General features: G+C 37.6%; 1 protein-coding gene and 1 long non-coding RNA gene across 2 annotated transcripts; both read right to left on the bottom strand.

Annotated features, from left to right (window-relative positions):
• Positions 1-395: 395 nt before the first annotated feature.
• LOC306828586 (uncharacterized protein) lies at positions 396-20,682 on the bottom strand (the record flags this gene model as incomplete). Its single annotated transcript, XM_079351109.1, has 34 exons — positions 396-548; positions 2,229-2,335; positions 2,483-2,606; positions 3,350-3,535; positions 3,708-3,770; positions 4,032-4,093; positions 4,821-4,874; positions 4,968-5,021; positions 5,593-5,650; positions 5,911-6,018; positions 6,179-6,232; positions 6,750-6,800; positions 7,315-7,368; positions 8,060-8,113; positions 11,577-11,630; positions 11,818-11,871; positions 12,057-12,110; positions 12,190-12,243; positions 12,546-12,599; positions 12,790-12,834; positions 13,311-13,364; positions 13,453-13,497; positions 14,144-14,197; positions 14,328-14,381; positions 14,464-14,571; positions 15,013-15,057; positions 15,146-15,199; positions 16,147-16,200; positions 17,716-17,769; positions 18,024-18,068; positions 18,177-18,230; positions 18,536-18,589; positions 18,715-18,822; positions 20,578-20,682. The coding sequence occupies 34 exons, from the start codon at positions 20,680-20,682 to the stop codon at positions 396-398; spliced, it is 2,385 nt and encodes a 794-aa protein (XP_079207235.1).
• Positions 5,134-5,462, bottom strand: LOC306828309. The gene is made up of 3 exons (XR_013779720.1): positions 5,409-5,462; positions 5,271-5,324; positions 5,134-5,187 (listed from the first exon to the last, which is right to left on the bottom strand). It is a non-coding gene; the product is annotated as an uncharacterized lncRNA (long non-coding RNA).
• Positions 20,683-25,237: the final 4,555 nt, after the last annotated feature.

The raw sequence follows: 25,237 nt of genomic DNA, 5'->3' as shown, positions 1-25,237 counted from the left end.
AGGACGGGGGTGATGTAGTCTCTGGAGCGGGTGTGGGTGAGCAGGCGTGCGGCTGAGTTCTGGATGTATTGCAGTTTATTGAGGAGTTTGGATGGTGAACCATGGAGGATGCTGTTGCAGTAATCTAGTCTGGATGTGATGAATGCATGGATGAGAGTTTCTGCAGCAGGGAAGGTGAGTGAGGGACCGAGGCTGGCAATGTTCATTCTTAATAACATTTGATAATACAAAATGTGCTGTTCATTCAGGTTGAAACAGTCCAATAAATAAGCAAAAAATACAACACAGGGACCATCTAAACATACCATATAGGCTATCCCATCTTTTCATATGAAAAAGATATTTACAGAAATTCAGACACACAGGACCAAAACCACACTCATATGCCTTGTGGGTCACAAGAAGCAGAGGGGGCCCAAGATAATGGTGGTCACAGGGATAAGAGGAGATGGGGAATTCATGTCTAAACCCAGATCTCTGACAGGAAGTAACTCCATATTTCCAGGATGTACCTCAGTGTTCCCCTGAACCATCACAACCACATCCCACTGCAACATGATCAGACAGAAGAGACACAAAGAGGATGTGTAAATTAACAGTGCCAACAGAGTCGCACGGTTACCATGACACAAAATTGCAATTAATATTAAATTGGTGATTTACATGCAAATAATTAACATCAATGTCTGACAAATGTAAAGTTTGGATAGTGTTTGATATATTCACATATAAACTGCACGACAGATTTTTTCTAATTGCAGTTTATTCTATTTTATATTCAAAACAAATGAACTCTGATCTGAAAGTACAACAAAAGTATGTTTTTTTTCTATTCCTGCTAATCTGTGTTTTCCTGTTTTATTTCTTAAGATGCCCTTAACTAATTGCTGTAGTGCATATATGTAAATTAACGTTTATTAAAGTGTAGTGGATAAAGATACAAAAAAATCATCTTAAGTCTTACCTTACAGTCGTTTCTTGACACTGTGATAAGTTGTGATGTAATTTCTTTGCCAGAGTCCCCCAGAAAGTGAAAACTCCTCTTGAATAAGTCACTGATGCCAGCCGCAGCGGGGTTTCCTGTACAGCTGATGGTCATGTGCTGGGAAGATTTTTGGCTGTGTAACCGCAGAAACCTCAGCTGGACAACACTCAAGCCAGCATATTTTAACTGTCAGAGAAACACAAACCTTTTCATTTAAAAGGTCTCCACTGATGATGGATGTGCTCATCAGTTTATCAAGGAATGCATGACATTCTGACCTTGGTTCCACCCTGTTGCTGACTAAACCACTGGACAGATGTTTCTGATGACGGACCTTCTGATTTCCAACTCAATTTAATCTGAAACATAAAATGGTAACAATTTTTATAAAAGTGGTAGTCGCGCACATCCAGTCAGGTGCCTGTCTCAGAGGTCAGTATCAAAACAATAAAAAGGAGACCGCACACTTGCTCCCTTTTCGTGCATTTATTTCAAGCACATCCAGCGAGTGACGTTTCGAGCACAGCTCTTTTTCAGATTCTGAAGAAGAGCTGTGCTTGAAATAAATTTTTATAAAACTATTTTCTTTTTTACGTCAACAATCTAATCTACAAAAACAACCCTCTTTGTTGAGAGTTATTTAAGCCATATCACACAAGAGGTTGTGCTGTTGTACTAAATATCAGCTGGAATGTGACTCAGTCCTGATTCGGTCAAAGGACGTCAACATGACACAGCAGACTTGCTACTTTGTTAAACTACATAATCAGAAGGCGTGATGCAGAAAGATAGTTCCAGTCAAAGGGGATGTTGCTCTCTCTATCTGTGCTCATTGGATGACTAGTGTTTAATGAAATAGTGTGGCTGGAACTGACTGTTGTACAATATTATTTATAGGTCCACACTGCCTTGGGTAAAAACTGATATGTAATATGCTTCCTATGCTTGAGATTTGCAGAAAAAAATCAATTAAAGGGGCCATCATTAGTCACAGTAATGACTGAATAAAGGGGCAATTATTTGCCCTTTTAGTACATTTTAATTTATTTCTGTTGAAAGTGTAAGAAATTACATCTGACCCCCTGATTTAATAGATGATGAAATTAGTATATTGTAAAATGAAAATATTATATTGTTGCAGTTGGAAATACGAAATGCAATGTTTTTTCCTCTTTTTACCTTGTTTTGGTAAAAACAAAAGTAAGTGCACTGATACCTCACATCAGATTGTAAATGTGCGAACCTGTGACTGTGAAGGATCGATGCAGGTCGTTCCTCCAGCTGTAAAGTTACAGAAAACCTTTACAGCATCATAGGGACAGCCTTGGTTTGGATCCATGTAATAGTAACCTGAAAGACAGACAGACAGACAGACAGACAGACAGACAGACAGACAGACAGACAGACAGACAGACAGACAGACAGACCCAATCAAAGAGACTTAATTTGGTATGAACTGTGAACATTAGTCTAATGTAAGTCTATTCAGACTCTTACCATCACTTAGATGTGGGTGTATGAGCCCAAGCTCATGACAGGTGGTGGCAGGGTCGTCTTTGGTACCCTGAGGCCAGCTGAAGTACTCCCCACCATCATATCCTTCAGACCATCTCCTAGGTCTCTACAGGAGAATCAATCATTCAGTCATTACTGTGACTAATAAACAGTTTCAGGAAGCTGAACTCACTCCCCTCTCTGCCCTCTCACTCTCCCCCTGGACCTCCCAGCTCTGAACATTGAACCTCAACACCCCTCCAAGAGCAGTCCTCTGTCTCTGGTGCTCTCTCTGTCTTCGCTCTCTCACTGTCTCTCTCTGCCACCACCCCGAACTGGAAACCAATAAGCACCGGACACTTTTAAACAAATGCCACTTTATAAAGACTGTTTCTCATCAGCAACACAGAAGTACTGTATCAGTCACTTTAACAACAAAAGGACTCTTAAAATAGAAAACAAATGTTTATTATTTCATTCACTAAGTTAGTGCCTTATATTCATTTATTTTCAATTAATTCAAGTCCACGCACATTTGTTGTTGCTGCTGTTGTTTTTTCTAAATGCACATCTTTCTCACAGTATCTTAGAATTTTTGTAAATCTGTACTTTTATTTTTATCCTTTATATTTTGTATATATTTTCAAATTGTTAATGTTAGTTTACACTGTGGCTCAGAGAGAAACTTTTTTTCCCGATTACTCTGTATGTCCAGCACATGTTAGGGCAATAAAGAGGACTTTGACTTTGATTAAATAAGACTCAACATAAAAGTAGGTGGGTAAAATATATATATGAAAATAAAACCCAATTTAACACAAACATCTTTTTAAGTAAATAATGTAGAGGAGAGAAAAGCTTTAAAAATACTTGTTTGTGTCCTTGTCTTTGCTCCTTGGGGCTGGGTGTTTGCCTGGTTCTCATCACATTTTTTCGTTCAGATCCTGGACTGGAACTTGTTCGAGGTATTTTCTTATTTCTTTGACCATGTTTTGGCTTTTGTTTGGATACCAGTGTCTGTGTAGGCCTGTGCTCACCTGGTGCACCAGGTTTCCCCTGCAAAAAAAGTGTTTTACTTTTTATTGAGTACAAAATTTTAACCTTTTTGCATCACAATTCAAATATTTTTTTAAAAATTACATGAAAAAAAGGATGTAACTGTTTTTTTGGTCAGATTTAATGTTGCCTATTTTTTTTTCCTATTTATTAAGTGAGCAAAACTTCTTACTGGAGGTCCACGCTTGCCCTCCACTCCCTTTGGTCCTCTACTGCCTTGAATGCCTTTCATTCCCTGTAAAACCAAATGACAGTCAGGTCTGATAGGCAGAACACAACTCTGACTCTATCAACTTCGGCTAGCGTGTCTCACTATTTTCATGAAAGAGCACAATAAAAGGAATGAAATACAGAAACACACTTTTTCAACAACTAAAAGCCATGACTGTAAAATGATGCTAATATGCTATAATGCTCAATAAGTATTTCCTTGTCTGTAAGCAGAATAAAGGCAACAAAAAAGAAACAGTGTTATTAGTTATTGATAGTCTCTCACCTTCTGTCCAGATTGGCCCTGAAACAACGAACAGAAAAGAAATAAACTCAGTGAAATTGTTTCTTAAATGTTTTTCTTTTATAACAGAAAATAAAGCAACATACAGGGAGTCCAAAAAGGCCTTTCTGCCCAGGTGGGCCATGAGGACCAGTATCCCCCTGTGAAAAGAAGTTAGTGGATTCACAATTAGCAACATGTTGAAAACGATGCAAAAGAGAGAGAGAGAGAGTTACAACGGACTTCACCTGTTTTCCTTCATGACCTTTTTGACCTCTAAACCCCTGTAAACCAGGATTACCCTAAAACAAACATTAAAAATGTTAGAGATTAATTAAAATGTTTCCTATTTGAATTAACAAAATTTCTTTTTCAAAATATTGTAACCAACCTTGAGCCCAGGTGGCCCGATTGGTCCCACTATCCCTGTGTCACCTGGGAGACCCTGTGGGTGAAGAAAAGTTTGATGAGAATAAGTTAGGAAATACTTATGATGATAACATTCAATGATTCTCAGGCAGTGAGAATGAATATTTGCTGAATTTCTGAACTTTCTTTTGGGCATAACTAACATTTGACTTTTTTTAAAGAATAGATTTCAAAGTAACTGTTCTCTCGTTCAGTCAACAGCAGCGGATCACAAGTTAAAAAAAGTAACAGATGCATGATAGCACAGAAAAATAACTTGTAGTTCGGCCAAAGCCAAATTAAAACATCTATAAAAAAAGTTTGTTTAAAGAAATCTCCCAGGCCAGATTAGGTGGTGTATTACACTTTGTGTCTGACTTTTACCTTTGGACCAGATGTTCCAAACCCACCCCTCTCTCCTCTCAGTCCAGGGATACCCTACATAAAAAAGGACACATTTATTGGAAAAGGTGCAATACCAATTTTAAAAATAAAATCTTGTTATTAAGCTTATAAACAGATGTGCTGTACCTCTGGCCCCATTGGTCCAGGGGGACCTTGCTTTCCTGTTGGTCCAGTTTTGCCCTGAGAGACAAAGTACAATATGCCATGACAAAGACGATTATATGAATGGAGTTTGACAATTGAATACAGCTTGACAATGCAAGTATTTCACTGAAAAAACACAATATTATACCTTGAAGCCTGGTGATCCAATGTTTCCTCTGATCCCAGGAGATCCAGGTTTTCCCTAAAACATTACATGTCCTGATTTTATTTAATACCACAACATTTGCACGGTGTCATATCACATGTGTCTGCATGGTAGCTTACAGTTTCTCCAGGCCTTCCCGGTGATCCAGGAGCTCCTCTGAAACCAATGTTCCCCTAAAAGATGAGCAAAGGTGATGGGGGACATTTAGTTAAATTGTTTAAAACAGACATAATTGCATTAAGGGATATTTTTCTTACCGGATCTCCTTCATTCCCCTCGACGCCGAGCAACCCATCCAAACCACTTTGGCCCTGAGAACAAACATGATTGCAAGACAACAAACTATTCATCAACACATTTCTTACTTGAAACTGTGTTTTATTTCATAGCAGTATTCGATTAGGTGACATATGTTTAAATCCCATTTTAAAATGGGGATACTTGCAGGTTTTCCAGGTCTTCCAGCACGCCCTGGTTTACCCGGCAGGCCTTCAGTTCCCTAGAAAGAGATTTTAATTAAAATAACTCTGATGCACAGAGCAAAAAAATGTAGAATATAAAACTGCACCAATAGTTTTGCAACAAGTGACACAAGATTCAAGGATACTGAATAACAGACTTACAGTTTTTCCAGGAGCTCCTTTGTTTCCTTTCCTCCCACGCTGGGCTTTTCCCTTTATAAAGACATTATAATAATAACTTTGTGTTCAATTTATAATTTCTCTGATACATGTTCATCTGTGCTGTGCTTCATCTTACCTTTAACCCTCGCCTTCCTTTGATTCCTGGTAGACCAGGTGGACCACGAGCTCCAGTTGGACCTTTAGCACCTGGCGTGCCAATGAATCCCACCTTTCCCACCGCGCCCTAAATCCAGTCATACACAGATATGATACCATACACCCATTTACTCAAGAATTAAATATTTGAAATGATAAAAGTCCATTAAATAATACAAAAAATTTACTTAATATGCTACAAATCAATTTAAAACCCCACCCTTGTGACATGAAACATCCCCTCTTACCATAGTGCCTCCTGCCCCAGGCTCTCCTTTAGCACCCATTTGACCTCTAACTCCCTGGGGATTATGGGAAGAAACACTGAATCACTGTCTCACTGTGGTGACATCCTATCAAGATAAATGATGTCCATTGGCTGACACACATTATGAAATCCCACCATGTCTCCTTTGATGCCAGGAAGTCCAAGCTTCCCCTTTCCACCACGACTGCCCTGAGTTGTACAAACACACACAGTGAACATTGCAAAGAGCTTAAGTTGAAACCCTACAGCTGCAGATGTTAATTTACAGAACTAAAGCATTGCACTACATTATACCTTTGATCCAGGGGTTCCAGTTTTACCCTTGACACCTCTCTCGCCTGGAAAACCCTAAAAGAAAAACAAATCCTTTTGTGTAAATAATAGAATTTCAAGAAAAAAATGATGATAATGGTAAAGATGTTAACCATGTTGAAACTCATTGTGTTCCAAACAATGATGAACAAAGATGCCATAAAGCTTTAGTGAGTCGTTTCTCTTGAGTAATAATCAATAAATGTATTAATGCCTTATGCCAGTTTGATCTTTCTTACTGGTGTTGATGGTCCAATTTGTCCAGGAGGACCCACACTGCCAGGGGGGCCCTGAAAGAAGAAGGCATGAAGCTTTATCATCTAAAAACAACAGCATGCTGAATATCTCTTAAAATAACTGTGATTTACTACATAATGTGTGCAATACGTCATATGTAATACAAATGTTTCTGTGGTTCACTTCAGGAGCAGATCCCTCACCAGGTCACCAGGACACTTGCTCCAAGCATCAAACACTCATCTACACACTGACATTAAGTCCAACATGTTGGATGTAAGTTGTCATCAGACAACCTTTTGGCCAACATTGATGATCAAATAATCCGACTATGACTATGTTACGCACAGTTTGTCCCTGAAGTCCCTTCTGAGCTTTGGCCCCTGCTGCCCCAGTGTTCCCCCCTGGTCCAAACTGTCCAGTTTTGCCTGTTGGACCTCTGAGGCCTGGCTCACCCTGTGAAGGAATTTTAGATTTGAAACCAACATTTCACTTTGCAAATTTTGACCCCAAAATACATTTTCAGGTAATTCCAAACGTTGCTGCTGACTGACTAAAATGACTGACCTTTATTCCAGATACACCAAATTTGCCTCTGTCTCCTGGTGCACCCCTGGACCCCTGCAAAAGAGGGGCAATGGTAAAGACAAGAAGACATGGCAAGGCTTCCTACAGTTTCCATTGTGGCCATTTTAAAGGAGAAACTCTAAGCAGGCGCTGACAGGGAGTATTAAGGAAACCCCTGAGCCATGTTACAATCACCATCATCTCATAAAATATAAAACATTTGTAGCCTTACAGTAGTGAAGCAAACTTCATTTTCGAAAGAACTTTCCACCTGTTTTCCTGGTGGTCCCTTTGTTCTCTGTGGCCCCGGGTTGCCCTGGTTGCCTTCAGCTCCTTTTGGCCCTCTATGTCCAGGAAGACCAGAGTTCCCCTTGTCCCCCTGAAATGTAGGTAACATTAGTTATTTGTTTGTTTTACAGTGTTTTCCTAAAAAGAAGAATGTTTCATAGAATAATAACACTTTAATCAAACCATTGAATCAAAAAGGACACATTTATAAACCTTTACTTACAGATTGGCCTTTAAGTCCAGAAGGACCAACCTGTCCCCTCAGTCCGATTGGTCCCTAAACGCACCAGCATGTACATATTCAAGTAACATACAGAAATAGACAAAGGCCCCTAACACTCTTTTTTCTGAATATTTTTTTTATATATATAATTCATTTAGAGGAAACGTTAGAGTGCCTTTGTCTTCAATTTGATTGAAAATCAAAATTAAGTCTGTGACATTCTTGTCAATCTACCTCCTCACCATCGAGACCAGGAACTCCCTGCTGACCCCTAACTCCTCTGAATCCCTGAAATAATGACAGGAAGAGAACATTAGAAACTGTCAGCTTATGAATCAGTAAAGCTCTTGTGAGGAATTTATGATTTGTGTTGACTTTGGCGACCACTGCGGACAAAATTATTTGCTGATCTTGTCCTTGTCCTGTCTAATCCTTCTCTATTTTACATGACTAAAAATATACAACTCAAAATAATTGGAACAGAGTCACCTTGTCTGACACCTACAATACAAGTACATAAAAAACTATATATAAATAAGAAATATTATCTATGATGATCTTGTAGATTACAAATGCATCAGTATTCTTTGTCCTCACAGGTGCTTTAAACTGATTGTTTGTGACAAATTGCAAAGACAAATTCCTCCCTATGCTGCCTTCTATACCACACTGTCTGATGTGTTTCTAAGAGACAAAGAAGTGCAGATGTAGTCAACAATACGAGGCTATTGATTGCTCTTTCTGTAAAATGTATTCAGAGTTGCCATAAAAGAAACGCTTTACCTTATCTCCGTGGACACCAGACGATCCAGTCAATCCTTGGGCTCCATCTTTACCCTAAAGGTAGAGAAAATACACATCAGTTGCACAAGAAAGACATGCACTTAATACGGCTGACCATGACCTACTAAAAAGTACGCTGAAGACAGACATGTTTGTTTGGCAAAAATATTAAAAAATGTCAAAAGTAACACACACACACACACACACACACACACACTCTACACACACACACACACACACACACACACATATATGTTATCTCATTTGTGAGTTTTTTCTTTCAATTCTCTTTCTTACATTTTTTGTATTCTCTTACATTTTTTAAATTCTACATTTTGAAGGCCTCTTACACTATACCATGATATTTTCACAAAATACATTCCAGTTCATTGGTATATAATGCCTAGACAACTCTGCTGTTTACATAAAGTACAGTCTGTTGTTATAATTAATCTGTAAATTATACTTAAAAGTTGGCAAAATAAAAATTGCAAATTTAAATGTTCCCTCTTGGAGAGATATTGACATTCAATAAGCACAATGATGTATTATCTACCAAATGAAGATAAGACAGGTGAAAAATCCTAAATGTTAACATCTGGGTGATTTCTGAAAGGCTCCCGAGACACGAGGGATGGCAAGGTTCATTTTTCATTTGAAGTAACACTAAGGGGTTTGATTTACCAAACCCTGGGAAATCCACCCAACACCAGACCTGACCTGGTCTGCTGACTAAAGAAGACTGTGCCATGCCAAAAAGAAAGACATTTTCTGTTTATTCATGAGCTCAAGATTCAGTCAGCAGTTGTTCCAGGAGGCTAGTCAGCTGCCAGTGAATGGCCAACACTCAATAGCAACTTGTGTATAAAATGTTACTTTGTCACTGCCACTTTTTATCTTTAATAGATTTGATTTGTCCCAGCATTGCTGCAGTACACTTTCTTCCTGGTTTACTGATGTAAGAAGATTCAGTCTGTAAAGTTAGCCTCTGATCTGTCGCAGCAGCGAGGCACCCACATGCAAGCAGGAACATTTGCTAAATCATTTTGGACAGTTATATAATAGGTATACTTTTTTTTTTTTTCATTATTTAAAGGATAGTGCACATTAATCAACATTTCTGTATTTGTGCCAGTGTCAATAAGCAGGCTGATTTTCAACTGTACTAGGTATTTGCATTGTAGTTTTTTTGGGGCCAGAAGTTATGCTTCAGTACATCTTAAACTGGGTTTGTAATGTTAAATTAAAATTTTGGTCAACTTGATCGGCGGCTGGAGACATAAAATGGAGGCTCCATTTTAGATTTGTGCCAATGACTTGTTAAGTAATTTAACTAGAACATAAACAACATCCAAGACATGAATGTTATACTTGACAGCAAAAGTTTTAAATTATACCTACTGTATAACCTGCAACTCCACGGGGGCCAATTGGACCCTGTGGCCCTTGGTCACCTGGAATGCCACGGGGCCCAACCTCACCCCATGGTCCAATGTTACCCTGGATACCCTGGATGGAAAAGATCATCAACAACAAGAAACCCCTTTTGTGTAACAAACAAACTTAGTTGTACTCTTATAATTGACAGTGGTCTAATTATCTACAATAAAACTATATATCGACCATTCAATTAAATCAAAATAGAATGCCAGACAATCCCTGATGAACAGGGGTCATTATGGATGAGGGATAAAGTTGACTGTCCCTTGGTCAGATATTAAATTGTCCTTTTTCAGGATGCTGAACATCGAGCTGCTCCTGCTGCTCAGTCAACAAGTTTTGACTGTGTTAGCATGGATGAGTCAATACTGATGGACACTTTAGCAGCCTTTGCCATCAGTGTGTGAATGTGGTGTGAATGAGTAATTGTGTCATGTAAAAATAGAAAAGTGGTTAATCAATAGTCAACACAAAACACAGTTTGTGGGATAACATCATGCATAGTGTATTAAGACGACATTTAGGACTCTTACTGACTGGAAGCTAAAGACCGATGGAAAGTACCATGTGAGTGTGCATCCTGAAAAGGCTGACTGCTGAACTTATCTCACCTTAAATAGGGCTTATAAAATGAGCAATACAGTATGTTCCATGATTGACTCTTGATCAGTTTGTATATTCCTTGTTGTTGTTGCTTTGTTGTTGATAATCCTGAGTTTAGTTTTCACAATTTCCTGTTTTATTTTGTAGTTTTTCCACTCTGTGTATGTAGTGTTTCTTCCTGTACCTGTGTGTTTTCCTACAGTTTTGAAAGTCCTCACCTGTGTCTTGTTACAGCTCATCTATTTGATTACCCGGTCTGTTCAATCTTTGCTCTGTTTTTGATTTTCTTCTTGGCTTCTTGTGGTTTTTAAACTGTTTTGTTTGGACATTTTTGTTTCTTCTAGACTTTGAGAGTAACTTTTGGATTGACCTTTTGGCCTTTATGTTGTCTAAATTATTTATTTTTCGTCTGCATTTGGGACTTCAACATTTGTTTAAGAACGCCTACATGACACTATGGGATAGAGAAAGTTTTGCATTTAATAACAAACAGACAAATTCTACGAAGAAACTTTTATTTGTATTTAACCTATAAGGAGAAAAATATTAAAATAATAACTACAATTTGTCGGTGTGGAAGTTAGCACTTGATGTGTGGATGAGTTTGAATGAAATGATCTTACTGTAGTCCCTCTGTATCCCTGTGGTCCAGGTATGCCCATCTCACCCTGAGGCACAACAAGACTTACGTAGGTAAATAGAGTAAGGAAAGTCATATTGGACATAAAATCATGAAAAGGTTAAAAAGACACAAAGCAGCACTGGTTATATATAACGTAACATAATCACTTACTGGGCTCCCTTGTTTACCCATTGGTCCCTCCTCACCTCTCTTACCCTTCACAACATATAATACAAGGTTATCATCACATTTAATCGAAAGAAAATATTAATTGTAGTTTATATTTTAATTTGAAACAAATACCTTTAGACCTTCACTTCCTGGAAACCCATTAGCGCCATTTTGGCCTTTAATCCCCTAAAAATGAAACCAACATTTAATCTCAACATCACCTTGGACACTATCAAAACACCAACATCTCTGTTTCTGTGTTTCATCCTCATCTTGTTTCTTAAATACATTTTTTCAGAAAAGCGATCAATTCTTTTATTTTTTCATGTTACATTGTGTCGTGGCACTACATTTGCCAAATTATGTGACTCACTCTCTGCCCTGACTTTCCTGATGCTCCCTTGATTCCTCTGCTGCCGACATCTCCCTGTTAGTTTCACAGACAAAATATACAAATATATGAAATAATATATTTCATAACCAATGCTTGACTTACTCACATGAAATCGAGTGCGCAGGAACATTTATTAAACCTAATATGGCTGCATGGCTGTAAACAAACAAAACAAACAAACACACAAAACTTTTGAGAAATAGATGATTACCACTCACACTATTTCCTACAGGTCCTTGGATGCCAGGAGTTCCTGTCTTCCCAGGTAAGCCCTGCAGGAAATATTTAGCCATTAGTGACACTGCAACAGAGCTTATTTGTCTAGTCTTTGACATAAAAACATAAAGTCACCTTTGGTCCTGAAGGCCCAGTGTCTCCATCCAATCCATTTCTCCCAATGAGTCCCTTCATAAAAAAAAAAGATAAAAGTAGGTTGCATGTTGCTACAGGTTTATTGAATTTCCTCTTTTGCATATGTTGTGCAATTCTGCAACATGTTCATTGGATTTAAAGAGTTTTGTCTTGGTTTCTTCATGAAAACAAATCCCAAAGCCTTGGAGAACAAATGGAGTACAACATGTTTGGACAGTGTCTTTATGGCAAAAAAAAAGTCGAACTTATAGAACAGTTGCCAGGGCTTTTCTTTTCATGTATAGGCAGGTTATAATCTTTGTAAACAATGGTCATGTATTGTTGACTTGTCTTACCAGCTGTCCGAGATGTCCGTCCTGTCCCTTGTTACCTACAGCTCCTTGAAATCCCTACAATGGCACAAAGAGTTATTTAAAGAGGTTTGAAGAACTTTTAAAATGTTTCATGCTTACTGGAGTCAAAGGTTACAATCTGTTGTCCAAAATACAAAAATGACAAAAAGGTTCATCTCGTCAGTACAAACATTTTGAATTAAATATCAATAAGTATTCTTTCCTATCATTTGGCAATTTTAATCACCTTCAGGCCTTTAGATCCAATGTCTCCAAGAACTCCAGGTGTTCCCTACAAACATACACAAACAACATATACAAGCATGTTCATCTTTATAGACTTAATAATAGATGTATACAGTTATAAATGGGGAAGCACATTAGCAGTTTGGATTAATTTCACCATTAAGAGACATAAAGACTTTGTATAACCTACAATCATCAGACACAATTTTAGTTTAGTTTATTGGTTTGTTATTTTATGATCAATCCCTCTTTACAACAAAAGGAGCAGCTTTAGCCTTTGCGGTTCATTTCCAGCTGTAGTCCCTGGCCAGTTGTAAATCAGCAACCTAAAGTGAATAATCAAAAAATGTAAATAAAATAATAATTAAAAGTGTCTAAAAAGGTAAAGGATTATAATATTGTAAGTATAGCCAACACATTATTAGTCTATTAGTAAAAAGCAGAAGGTAATAGTTATTCTACGTCTTGACTTAACAGCCTTGTCCCAAGAGCCCAGCATAAAAAATACAGTCACATAGTAACCTTAATACCAGGTTCTCCTTCAGGTCCTCTCTTTCCAGGTTTCCCCATCTCTCCCTGCAGGCGCAGAACAAAGACTCCATCAGTAGAATTCATTTAGCACATAACTAAACATCTAGACTAATCTCCACTCACTCTTACTCACTAGTGGACCTGGGAATCCGGAAAATCCTGCTCGACCTTCGCGACCCTTTGGCAGGGAAAATCACAATTACTAAAAAAAGGGACAATATAATGTCTTGATACAGGAGTTCTAACTCTGTTCAATACTTTAAAAATGTCCTTAATTTATATGTTATAGTGACACTAAGTAGTTGTTATTTGTTGTTTATTTGTTTACTGGGCTCCCCATTAGCCATTTCTTGCTACTACTCTTCCTGGGTTTAACTCACACAAACACATTTTTAAATGTCCACAGCAGAACAGAAAAACAGAAAAATATTTTAATTAATTTATACAACAGTAATGATAACAACAGTACTAACCAACAAGACAATATGATCCTATCATAAACCATGAAGATAATCTCTAATGGAAACAGGTTATATCTATTTAATCGATTAAATACAGTATAGGATGAATCTATTCCTAATTGTTTTTGCTTAAAAAAATGCCTTGTAACTAACTAACAATGATGTATAAATAGATATACATTTATACACGTGGATACATTCAGTTTCTTATGTCTAATTTTTGGTGCCAAGTTTAGGCTTTTAAATGCATGTGAAGTTAGTATTTAATTTAAATGAATTGAAATATAGAAAAAAATATTCAAAGTAAAAATTGCCCATTTATATTATAAGGATTACATTAATCACCATCTATCTCTGTCCTACCTTGTCGCCTCGAGGCCCGGGAACTCCTTGAACACCGTCTGGTCCTCTTTCTCCCTTTAATAACAAAAACACATATGCATGCACGCTGATCCATTCACACATAAAGTGTAGACAAATTATTGTACAAATTTTCTTCAGAAAAAAAACAAACATGCATAATTGTTTCAATTTTCTTAAAACCCACCTTCAGTCCCTCTTTTCCCTGCTTCCCTTGCTCCCCCATGATGCCATCAAGCCCCTACGACAATAACGGCAAGTATCAACCAAAAAACGATTCCCACTGTCATGTTTATTCCATGCTGATGCTTTTTTTCACTCACACTTGGTCCAACGGGTCCTGATGGCCCTGTTGGTCCTCCGTGCCCCTCAAGTCCTGAGGGGCCTTGACGACCCTTTAACCCTTGTTTACCCGGAGGCCCCGGCGGTCCCTGTACACAAACAGCACAACAACATATCAAACTGATTTATTTATTTGATCTATAAATTAATCAACTGAACAGACAGTAGTGAAGGTTCACACTCACCAGGTCTCCTCTAAAGCCTTTAATACCTCTCTCACCTCGCTTGGCTTTTACTCCCTGGATGAGAAAAGTGCACACAAACACACACACACACACACACACACACACACACACACACACACACACACACACACACACACACACACACACACACACACACACACAAGAACACACACAAAGACATGCACAGGAAAGCAGAAAAAACTCCACATCAAGTTCAATTTAGGATTGACATGAAGGTCCAGCTTCATGGCTTGTCACAGTTAAAATCATTGAAATGAATAAAGCATCATCTATGTGAAACATTTTAGCTGCAACCACTATTAGAATTGCTTTAAGTAATCTTACTGGGTCACCTGAGGGTCCAGACTTTCCTGGATTCCCATTGGCTCCCTGAAATGACAAAGATATGGCATTAATTCTATCTTACACATCACACAATAATTACTGCACACCTGGGTTCATCTAATTGTTGTCTTACATAAAGTCCAGGCGGACCAGGTTCTCCTATATCCCCTTCATCTCCTGGAGCCCCCTGACGAAACACACACAGGGACAGATGGCAGTGACCTTTGAATGTATCTGCTGCATTACATTGTTGTGATCACAATGTGTTTCTGCTTTAAATGTACTCACAATGTCACCTTTAGGACCTGCACAGCCAGTTGGTCCTGGTTTTCCCTGTGAGGAGAAATAAATCAAGGTGTTCTCTTTTCATAATTAATTATATTCATCTGATAAAAAATTAAAGACTGAATAAAAAGATTGATGACGTGATAGCTTGTCAAAAGTTTAGCTCCCCCTGATGACCCCCCTTCCATCATGATCAGTATGGTATCAGTATGGATCAAGAGCTCTGCCTCCTCCATGTTAATAGATGGAAAATATAAAAATATAAAATACATAGTCGAATAAATACAATTTGTCACACATCTATCTCTTTATGTTAGTTCATATTATACTGATATCTGTTTTTGATATATAGTTTTTCTTTTGAAAGTTAGTATTTTGTGGCTAGTAATTAATTTTCTAAAAAGTTTATTTCTAATTGATTTAATTTCAAAAGTGTGTAAAATGCTGTGACTGACAGCTCTGTTGACAAATTCCATAGATGTGAAATTCTTTGCTGACACAAATGATCAGGTGAAATCGGATAGGATAGGATATTACTTTATTGATCCCCAATGGGGAAATTCAGGCGTTACAGCAGCAGTAGTGCAGAATCAAAACAAGAAGTCAAAAGTAAAAAAAAAGTCAAAAACCGAGTTAAAAATAAAAATAATAACATGAACATAAATACAATTCCAGGTAGTAAGGGGGGGGGGGGGTATATACAGAGGACTATAGTGTGGTGGATAATACTGTGTAGTGAATAGCATGTTAAAGTGAACAGTAATCCCGTGTTTATGTAATGCAAGCAATTCAAATAAAACTGTGATTGTGTTCCTGGCTCATGGAAACTTTTTAGATCTCAGACCATACCTGAGGGCCACTGACCCCGGGAAAACCAACCACTCCATCAGGTCCAGGATCTCCCTGAAACAATTTAAGTATAAAGAAGTTACACAAAGATATCGCTGTAGTTCCCACCACTCCATCCCAAACCAACTGCACACAATTACCCTAATCACTCACCCATTCATCGTATGACCCATTTAAAGCTTTAAAGAATGGTAACTTTGTGTTTCACCCTGAAAATTGACATTTTCCCAGCAAAATCAATTTTCTCAAAACTGTTAACTTTTTTTCTTTTCACACCAAAATTATAGTGGATCATCTCAGGCTACATTAAAAACATGTGTACTTTAAAGTATTACCTTTAATATGATTTTCAGAGAAGAAGCCCATTAGACGTTGCACTTAAGCACAAGTATTAAAAACCATTGTTTTAGTTTGTCCCTTCAGTGAACCACTGACCCTCCTCCCCTTCCCCTCCCTTAGTGTTCCAACAGAGTGCAGCCATATCTACGAATGACCTCCATTCAGATGAGAAGTGAAAACTAGATCTGGTTCTTATTTCTTTGAAGTAGTTTACACCAAAGAAAGTTGTATCTTTGGTTTGGTTGGAAAGCCTGTATAGGTCTCCTTGAATTGTACTCCTGTGACTAAACTCTGTGCCTCATCTAACAGCGTCCCTGCGTGGATAGGGCTATCACTCTTCCCCTACGAGGTGTTAACACTAACGGCTGGACAGGGTGAAGTTCACCTGAATGAAACACGTTTGAGCCCCCTGCAAAACATGAACAAGCTGTATGAATGCTGTCGCGTCCTCTGTGACGAGAGAACAACAAGCCCAGAGGCAGTTTTTTTTTATCACTCATCTATATATTTAGTAAGGGTACTATTTGATATCTCCTCTAATATGGTTTATAATGTCTCACATTATCCCATTAAAAAAGCTATCCATGGTTCCATAGTCTCAGTCCCACTTTGTGTCCACCATGGACACTTTCCATGTGTCCATGGCTACTCATTTAAAAGTAAGCGTCATTGACTTATCATGATTTGGTGGCTGTGAGAAAGGATGAGTATCTTCACACCTGTGGTCCTGCTGCTCCTCTGGCTCCCAGTTCACCTTGATGACCCTGATTGCATGAAATATTATTTCACAAACATCTTTGTATTATTCAATATGGGTAACAACTTGATGGACGAGCTGTTCACTTACCGGGGGTCCTTTAACTCCAACAACACCTTTTAATCCTATGGGCCCCATCTTCCCCTGAACATAAGGTAGATCATTACATATTATATTATCAATATTATTAAATATTGACTTCTATTATACATCTTTTAAATCAATCTTCTTCACTTCTTCATTTAATGATGACCTTTCATATATTATGGTGAAAACTTACAGGTTGTCCTGGTGGTCCACCAAACCCCAGAGCTCCAATCTCTCCCTTTAATTAAATCAGAGTATCAAACAAGAACACGTGTCATTGAAAAGGAGATGTCTGCCTGGAGATCTAAATTGGAGTAGCATTTACATCGTTATTGTATTTATATGAATAAGGATAATTGTTACAAACTGAGGTGTCTGACACTGACCAGAGATCCTGGCGGTCCTGGAAAACCAGAGAGACCCCTGGCTCCAGGTAGCCCCTGTAAACACAAAGCAAGGTAAGAGTTGTGATGTAGGAATTCACTTTGAAATAAATGTGGTGATAAGATTGAGTTCTGACCAATCTTCAATGATCAGATACAGCAGCCATCAATACATCGAAAGTAAATTCATTGAACTTAAAACCAAAAAACAATCATATGTTTCCAATGCAAGACTTTAATGAACTAATAATGATATGACAACAGTCTTGTAAAGCAGCCTTACATACAATTATAAAGTTATCCATACTTACTGGGTAGCCAGGGACACCAACGACTCCAGATACGCCTTTATTTCCCTGTTGACAGCAAAAAACAAACAAACAAACCCCCCCCCCCCCCCCAGTAAAATAAGAATGGCTTATACCAGATCTCTTTTCTGAACAAGATTTATTTACATGTCTGACCTTGTCTCCTTTTTTTCCTCTGTTCCCTTGAGGTCCGGGCTCCCCTTGATAACCCTGAAAACAGAGAAAAAATGTTTGGCTGATACCTAAATACCTCTATCCAGTAACAAAATGCACCAGTCTGACACTATAGTCACAACTTTTAATAAAAAAAAGGGAATTTTTCAGTTCCTCAAACCTTCTGAAATTATTAGTTCTTATACAATTAATCATAACAACTAGAGAGTCAGGCAGCTGCTTTAAGCTTTAAAACCAATAATACTTCAGGATATTTACACAGACATACAGATAGATTGACAGACATGTTTTGGCTTTTATTTTTTAAATACCATAATTTTAGAAATCCAGGTCACTCTTACCCAGTCACCCAGCTCCCCCTGGCTGCCTTTCTCTCCTCTGTAGCCTTTGGGACCCTACGGAGACGAGTAAAGAGAACATTTCTCAACCTGTAGGAATAAACTTACTTGTACGTATGTATGGAAAATAAGTGCACACACAACCTGTGAATATGTGACAACATAACTGATCATAGATCTACCTGTTCTCCTGGAAAGCCTGATGGGCCAGGATGAGGGTCCACTCCTGAGTTACCATTTGCGCCGGGTCTGCCCTGGTGACCTGGCAAACCCATGGGTCCAGGACTTCCCTGACAAACAGCACAACATGTGAAGTAGTTATCAATAATCTATTTGAGTTGTATTTGAATATTTAAGTTTATTTAATTTCATTTTGTTTTTTGTCATTGTCTATACTCCTGCAAACATTTTGGATTTTTTTTGGCCTCCATAGCATGCATATTTCATTTTCAGAACTAGTTAGTCAACTCTCACTCTCACCAGATAAATAAATATACAGTGTTTATGTCACTAAATTACAAGCCCTTAGTGAAGTATACACTGGCCAACTGCAAAGGAGAACCAACAGTATTATAAAAGACCCTGTTCTGGACCCTGTCTTTTCTCCTCCCTCCCCTCTGGACAGAGGTACGGGCCATTAAAACAAACACTAACTAAAACTGAGTCAGACAGTATCGTAATACTAATAATGAATTACTTCAGGTCAGTGAAAATACCCTGCCTTTACTTTGGAAAGGTGTCGATACGAGATAGACTTCTTATTTACTTTTTAAACAACAGCTGTCTTCTTGGAAAAGTCTAAACAATTTTAAAATGACAACAGAACTAAGATAGAGAAATAAGATATGGATAAAAAAATGAAGTTACAATCACTAATTTCTTGTTGCTTTATAAAACCACACAACGATGTGGAGCCTAAACTTGAGACCTACCTATATTTTTTAAAACTTGCAGCACCACCAAGATAGTAAAAGGGACAGGACTTTCAATTGGGATGTGTTCTTTTTCCAAGTTTTACGTTATCCTCAGAGTTATTTACTTAAACACCCGGTTGATAAAATGATCAACTAAAAATATGCAAATAAAGTACAGGTACCTACAATTTTCCCTTGAACACCTTTTCGTCCTTGCTTCCCAGTAATTCCAGGTAAACCCTGGAAAACAAAATCAATCACAGGGACAGTTTAAAGACTACTCTTTGTTTGATACCGTCTTTGTAATACAGTACAAGAATTAAACCAACATAGTTGTTTCGACTTTATTTAAAAGTACAGGACACTTTTGGCAACTTACAATGGGTCCGTCATCTCCGAGAGGTCCAGGAGGCCCAGGTCGTCCCTTACGTTTCTGAAAATATATAAAATCTCTTTAGAGGTTCTTGCACCATTTCTTATGGTTTATGTGTAAATTTCTTTTCTTTTCATTAGACTCAGTACAGTATTTTATTGGCTGGGAAATTAAGATGCACTGATGCATGTGCCTCCTTTTTTAAATTATTACCAGTTGTATTTAATTGAAAAAAAGGAGGCACATGCAGTTGTTAAAACAAACACCTACCGGCCAGGAAGAAACCAGTTTTTTATATATCTTCTTTTTCTGTGAGTAACAGACAAAAACATTATCTTATAAAACAGTCAACAAAAAATGGAGGATGCTGACCAAATGTGTATACTTTTTCTATTTTTCTAATGTTTTATTACCTTTATCTGCTGGTTGATATAGTTAATTCTTTTAAATGGAAAATACAGAGGCTGCTTAAAACATACTTTCTAGTCAAACTTTAACACATAGTAGATGTAAAAATGGGGCTGATTTTTAAAAAATATATTTCACTTTTAAAGTACTTTAAACATTATTATGTGACTATAACTATATATATATATATATATATTTTTAAAAAAACGTCAATATTAACATGAAAATCTGCAAAACATTTTCGGGTTTTCCATCACCAGATAAGTATTGATACTATCACTAAAAATTCTAACTAGTGTGAAGCACTGATTATGAGCAATTACAGGTGCAGAGCACTAATGGCAGCTTACTTTGAAAGCCTCCCACTCTTCTTCAGAGGTTTTAAATACGACAATGGCAGGCATCCCTGGAGGACCAATGGGGCCCCTATAGCCAGTCTGCCCAGTCCTTCCCATAACTCCTTGATAACCCTCAGGAGACAGAAACAAGTTTGCCTCTTTTTAAAGTGAATACAGTATGGATTTATGTTAAATTGTCTATTATTTGATGAAGACTTAAAGAATTGACTGTTGTATTTGAAGTATTTTATTTAAAGCTGCACTATGCTTTGTTGACCACTAGAGTGCAGAAGAACCTCTTAAAAAGCTGAAATAATAATATTTCCTGATTTAATGTCAACAGCCAATTAAGGTTAGCTTAAGCTTAGCTTAAGTTATAATTGTAGAAGGTGTCTCACCATTGTCATCTAGACAAGAACATATTATTGCCATTGCAGTGCCATGTAAGACAAACATAATTACTGGATATAACAGAAATTGCTTGACAAGGCCAAAAAAATAAAATAATTAAGGACTGGCTTTGTTGCGGGGTTAAACAGAAAGTTTATAATCCAAAACTCATGAGCTATTTTGTGAGAACGAGATCAGGTAAAAAAACCACAAAGACAAATAATGCGGAAAATAAATATTCTAATTCTTCTTGAGATTTAAAATAAGTAAGATATGTAGATAAATGGTCTTGAATCTGTTAACCAATTTATACACCTGATAATAAGTTAAATTATCATTGGACACATTTGAGTTAAATTAATGAAGTAAATATAGTAGGTCTAATAGGATAAATAGCTGGATACTTTGAATCAACAGATAAAGAAGTTTTAGCACACTTCTTGTGAATGTTTGACAGAGTTGCCCTTCTAGAGAAACACCAGAAATAAATTGATTAACTGGTTAGCTTCATCTAGGTAGATGGCTGACATGTTGTTAAACGCACATTTACACAAGCATGTTCTGTTTGAGTCGTATTTCAAGTTAGCTATATGCTAGAAGTCACTCTTTCAATGCTATTCACCATTTTTACTGTCTGTGCTGATACTCCTTTAAGCTAGATGTTTACACAACATGATCTTAAGCAATTTCAGATAATCATCTACAGTATGTATTACTTAAGCAATGTAACCATTGTATTATTTAGCTTTTTCAGAAGAGGTTTTTTTTTTAACTGTTTACCCTTTAGGCTACTTTACACTATATGTCAACTGTGAAGCCAAGTTTAACTTTACAGCTTGCTTGCTAGTTTAACATACTCTTACAGCATGGTGTAACGTTTTATGACTGATAATAAGGACACATTTCTGGCACACATTATTCTGTGTTATAGACTTAAAGCAATACTGAAGCAGGTTTTAGCAGCTCATTTGGGCTGCATGGGTTGGCTGTATGTTTCACACTGTGTATAAAATGATGAGCTATCCATTCAAAAACCAATGTTATTCAGATTTAAACAAAAGTGACTTCCTTATTCACACTTGATTTCATACATACTTTGTCTCCTTTAGGTCCTGGTGGTCCTGGAGGCCCAGGTGCACCCTGCAGACCCTGTAGATATGGAGAGTTGGAATAGTAAAACATGGATTACTGTAATAATGTTGTTAAAAGCAAAGAATATGATGGAAGTAGAGCAGATATGTTTCTACCCTAATGTGTATGTCTGCATTTTGATTAATCCAGTGTTTACTTTTTAGTTTAATGAGAAAGGTTGTTTTTTAACCTCTGTCATAAATCACTGTTTAAATCTTTTGGTCAGAGAAACCACTAACTGGATTTCCCAGTTTTTAGTATCAGTAACATATTTTTATTTATCAATAACCAGAGGAAGGGGACGATGGCTTTCCACTTAAGAGTCTAACCATTTCTTTAACCACTCACACTGATACACAAATACACACACAGTTGCCTGCATGGTGTTCTAATCTGACTCGAATAGGTTGCCATTTCAGTCATCCCTTCAGCTCTGCACTAACTCAATTTCATCCAAGGTCATGACAGAAAATAAGATGCGAGTATAACACAAAGCCAATTATAATTGTGTTCGTTGTTTGTTTATGCATGAGAGCTTCAGTAACGCTTTGTGTCTGTTAACGCCAGCTTTGGTGATCAGGGATAAATACTTTAGATAGATAGATAGATAGATAGATAGATAGATAGATAGATAGATAGATAGATAGATAGATAGATAGATAGATAGATAGATAGATAGATAGATAGATAGATAGATAGATAGATAGATAGATAGATAGATAGATAGATAGATAGATAGATAGATAGATAGATAGATACTTTATTGATCCCGAGGGAAATTCAAGGCATCCAGTAGCAGTATACAGACAGGCAGGACACAAGACACTAGTTACAATACACACCCGCTGTCCCCCCTCCCCTCTGTATACAAAATCCCCCAAACAAGATTTAGCAGCCCCTATGTGACTAAGAATAAACATAATTATATGTTAAACCTGTGCAGTTAGCATTAGCAATTAGACTTAAAACTTATATAGCATAATGTACATAACCTGTGAGGAGAGAAAAACATGTGTTGGTTAAAAGAGACCTGTAAAGAAGATATTAAAAACAATATCTTACCCTTTGACCTCTGATCCCAGGTCTGAAGCTTGCCCCCTGATACCGGTCTATGTATGTAGGTGGCTGATTGGCCACTTGTACAGCTTTCTGCGCTGACTCAGTCTCTGATTGGATGAAGGATTCTTCAATGCTATTGGATGTCCAGTCAGGTGAGGACAGATAATAATCTACAGAGATATCAGTTTCATTGTCATGTTTATTTTCTTCCACTGCTTCCTCTTTGTCTAAATGTATTGCATCTTCATCTGTCTCTGTCCCACTCCCATTCTCTACTATGAGAACTGCATGTGGTGTTGATGTTTCTGTTTTTGTTGAAACAGTTTCCAATCTGTCTTCTATTTCCTTATGTTCTGTTATCTCACTGGCTGAAGGAAAACTAGTCTTACTTTCTAAGTCACTGGTAATTTGTGCTTCACCAGTGAGGTTTTGGGCTGGACTTTTCTGAGTTTCAGCGAAGTCCGTGATTGATTCTTTGTTTCGTGATACAAGCTCTTCTTCTTTTCTGGGACCTGAAATAAGAGCTTTTTTAGAAACAAAATCAGAGTCTTGTGGCTCTGCAGAGAACGATCTCCCTTTGTTTGTCGCCTTTTCATCCCCGTCTGCTCCTCCTGATGAGACACCTGCAGCTGTCAGGTTATGAGGTTGAACAATTGGGCTTGAAAAAGCTGTATCAACACTTTCCACAGATGAGTCATTTTTCCTGGAGCCCTCCTTTGTTGTAACGACTGGTTGAGGATCCTGTTTCTGGTACAAAGGAGGTTCAAGCACGTGGAGAGAAGGATTTTTTGTTATACTGCTTCCTTCTGCAGGCCTTGGTTCCTTCATTGTCTCTAATGCATCAGCATGTAATTTAGGAAGATCATTATTTCCACTCAGAGGAAGAGACAGCGTTCCTGTATCTCTGCCTTGATTTACTTCCTTTATCTCAGTTATTTCTTTGTCCTTTATCCTGTTAGTTGTTGGGCTGCTCAATGATTTCAGATTTGGGGTAAACTCAGTGGGAGGAGCCCTGAGAGTTGTGTCTTGAAGGGACCTTTTAGATTTGAATACTACTCTTCTCTCTGGTTGAATGGTCACATCATCAATGGCTCCAATCTCCTGGGAAAGGTTTATATAAGACAAAACGTGAAGCTGACTTTCACTGAGTAAGCTGGATTTAAAGTCAAAAGCAAGCGTCATAAAATACAGAGAAATACATCAATAAGTTCTTCACTGTTTTGTAATTTAAATATTCTCATTTTTAAGCGTGTTCTTTTTACAACATAAACCTCTTTACACTTTCTGGGCTGCATCTACACTCTGATAGGAGAAATGCTGCCTTAGAGTTTTCCACAAAAGTCCCCCAGCTCATAATGACAGAATAGACTTTTTACCTTGTGGTAAAAATGTAACAGTTCAGCCAATAGTCATTCCTTGCTAGCATTGTGTGTGTCTGCTCTACCAAAAGAGGTCCATATGATCACATTGGAATTCACCATCTGCCTTAGTGGCATCATCCCACCACTAGGGGGCACTAGGAAAAAAACCATTCATACCTCTAGATGCTGCATATGTTTTCTTTGGTGTTATACTGAACACCTCTTTTATAAGGTTTATTTCTTCGCAATCTGTACCTTTATTTAGAGATAGTGATGGAGTCTGACATTGGGGAGAGAGAGAGTGGGGAATGACGTTCAGGAAAGGAGCCACAGGTGAGATTGCAACCCGGGCAGCCCACTTGGAGGACCACGGCCTCCACATATACGTACTAACCACTAGGCTACTGGCTCCCCAATGTGCTAAACTTCGAAAGTAAGAAAATAAGACAGACAGTTAAATGACCATGAATTGCAAAGGATAGCATGATACTCCCATGTTATACTTTTTCACTCAGAAAAGGAAAAAGAACTCTGAATCAATCCTTTACTTCTTTTTTTCTGTTTGAAAATGTCAGACAGAAATTCTCTGAGTTTATAAAACATCAAACAAATGAATCAAAGTATGCAAAAAGAGTCAATGACCAGGTTGCAGTTATGATATGACATATGCATTACGCATGCAGATTGTGTATGCATTTATTAAAAAGCTTTTTCAGTCATCATCTAGCACT

Source organism: Symphodus melops (assembly GCF_947650265.1).
Source record: "Symphodus melops genome assembly, chromosome: 8".
NCBI lineage: Eukaryota > Metazoa > Chordata > Actinopteri > Labriformes > Labridae > Symphodus > Symphodus melops.
This window is presented reverse-complemented; position numbering and strand designations above follow the sequence as displayed.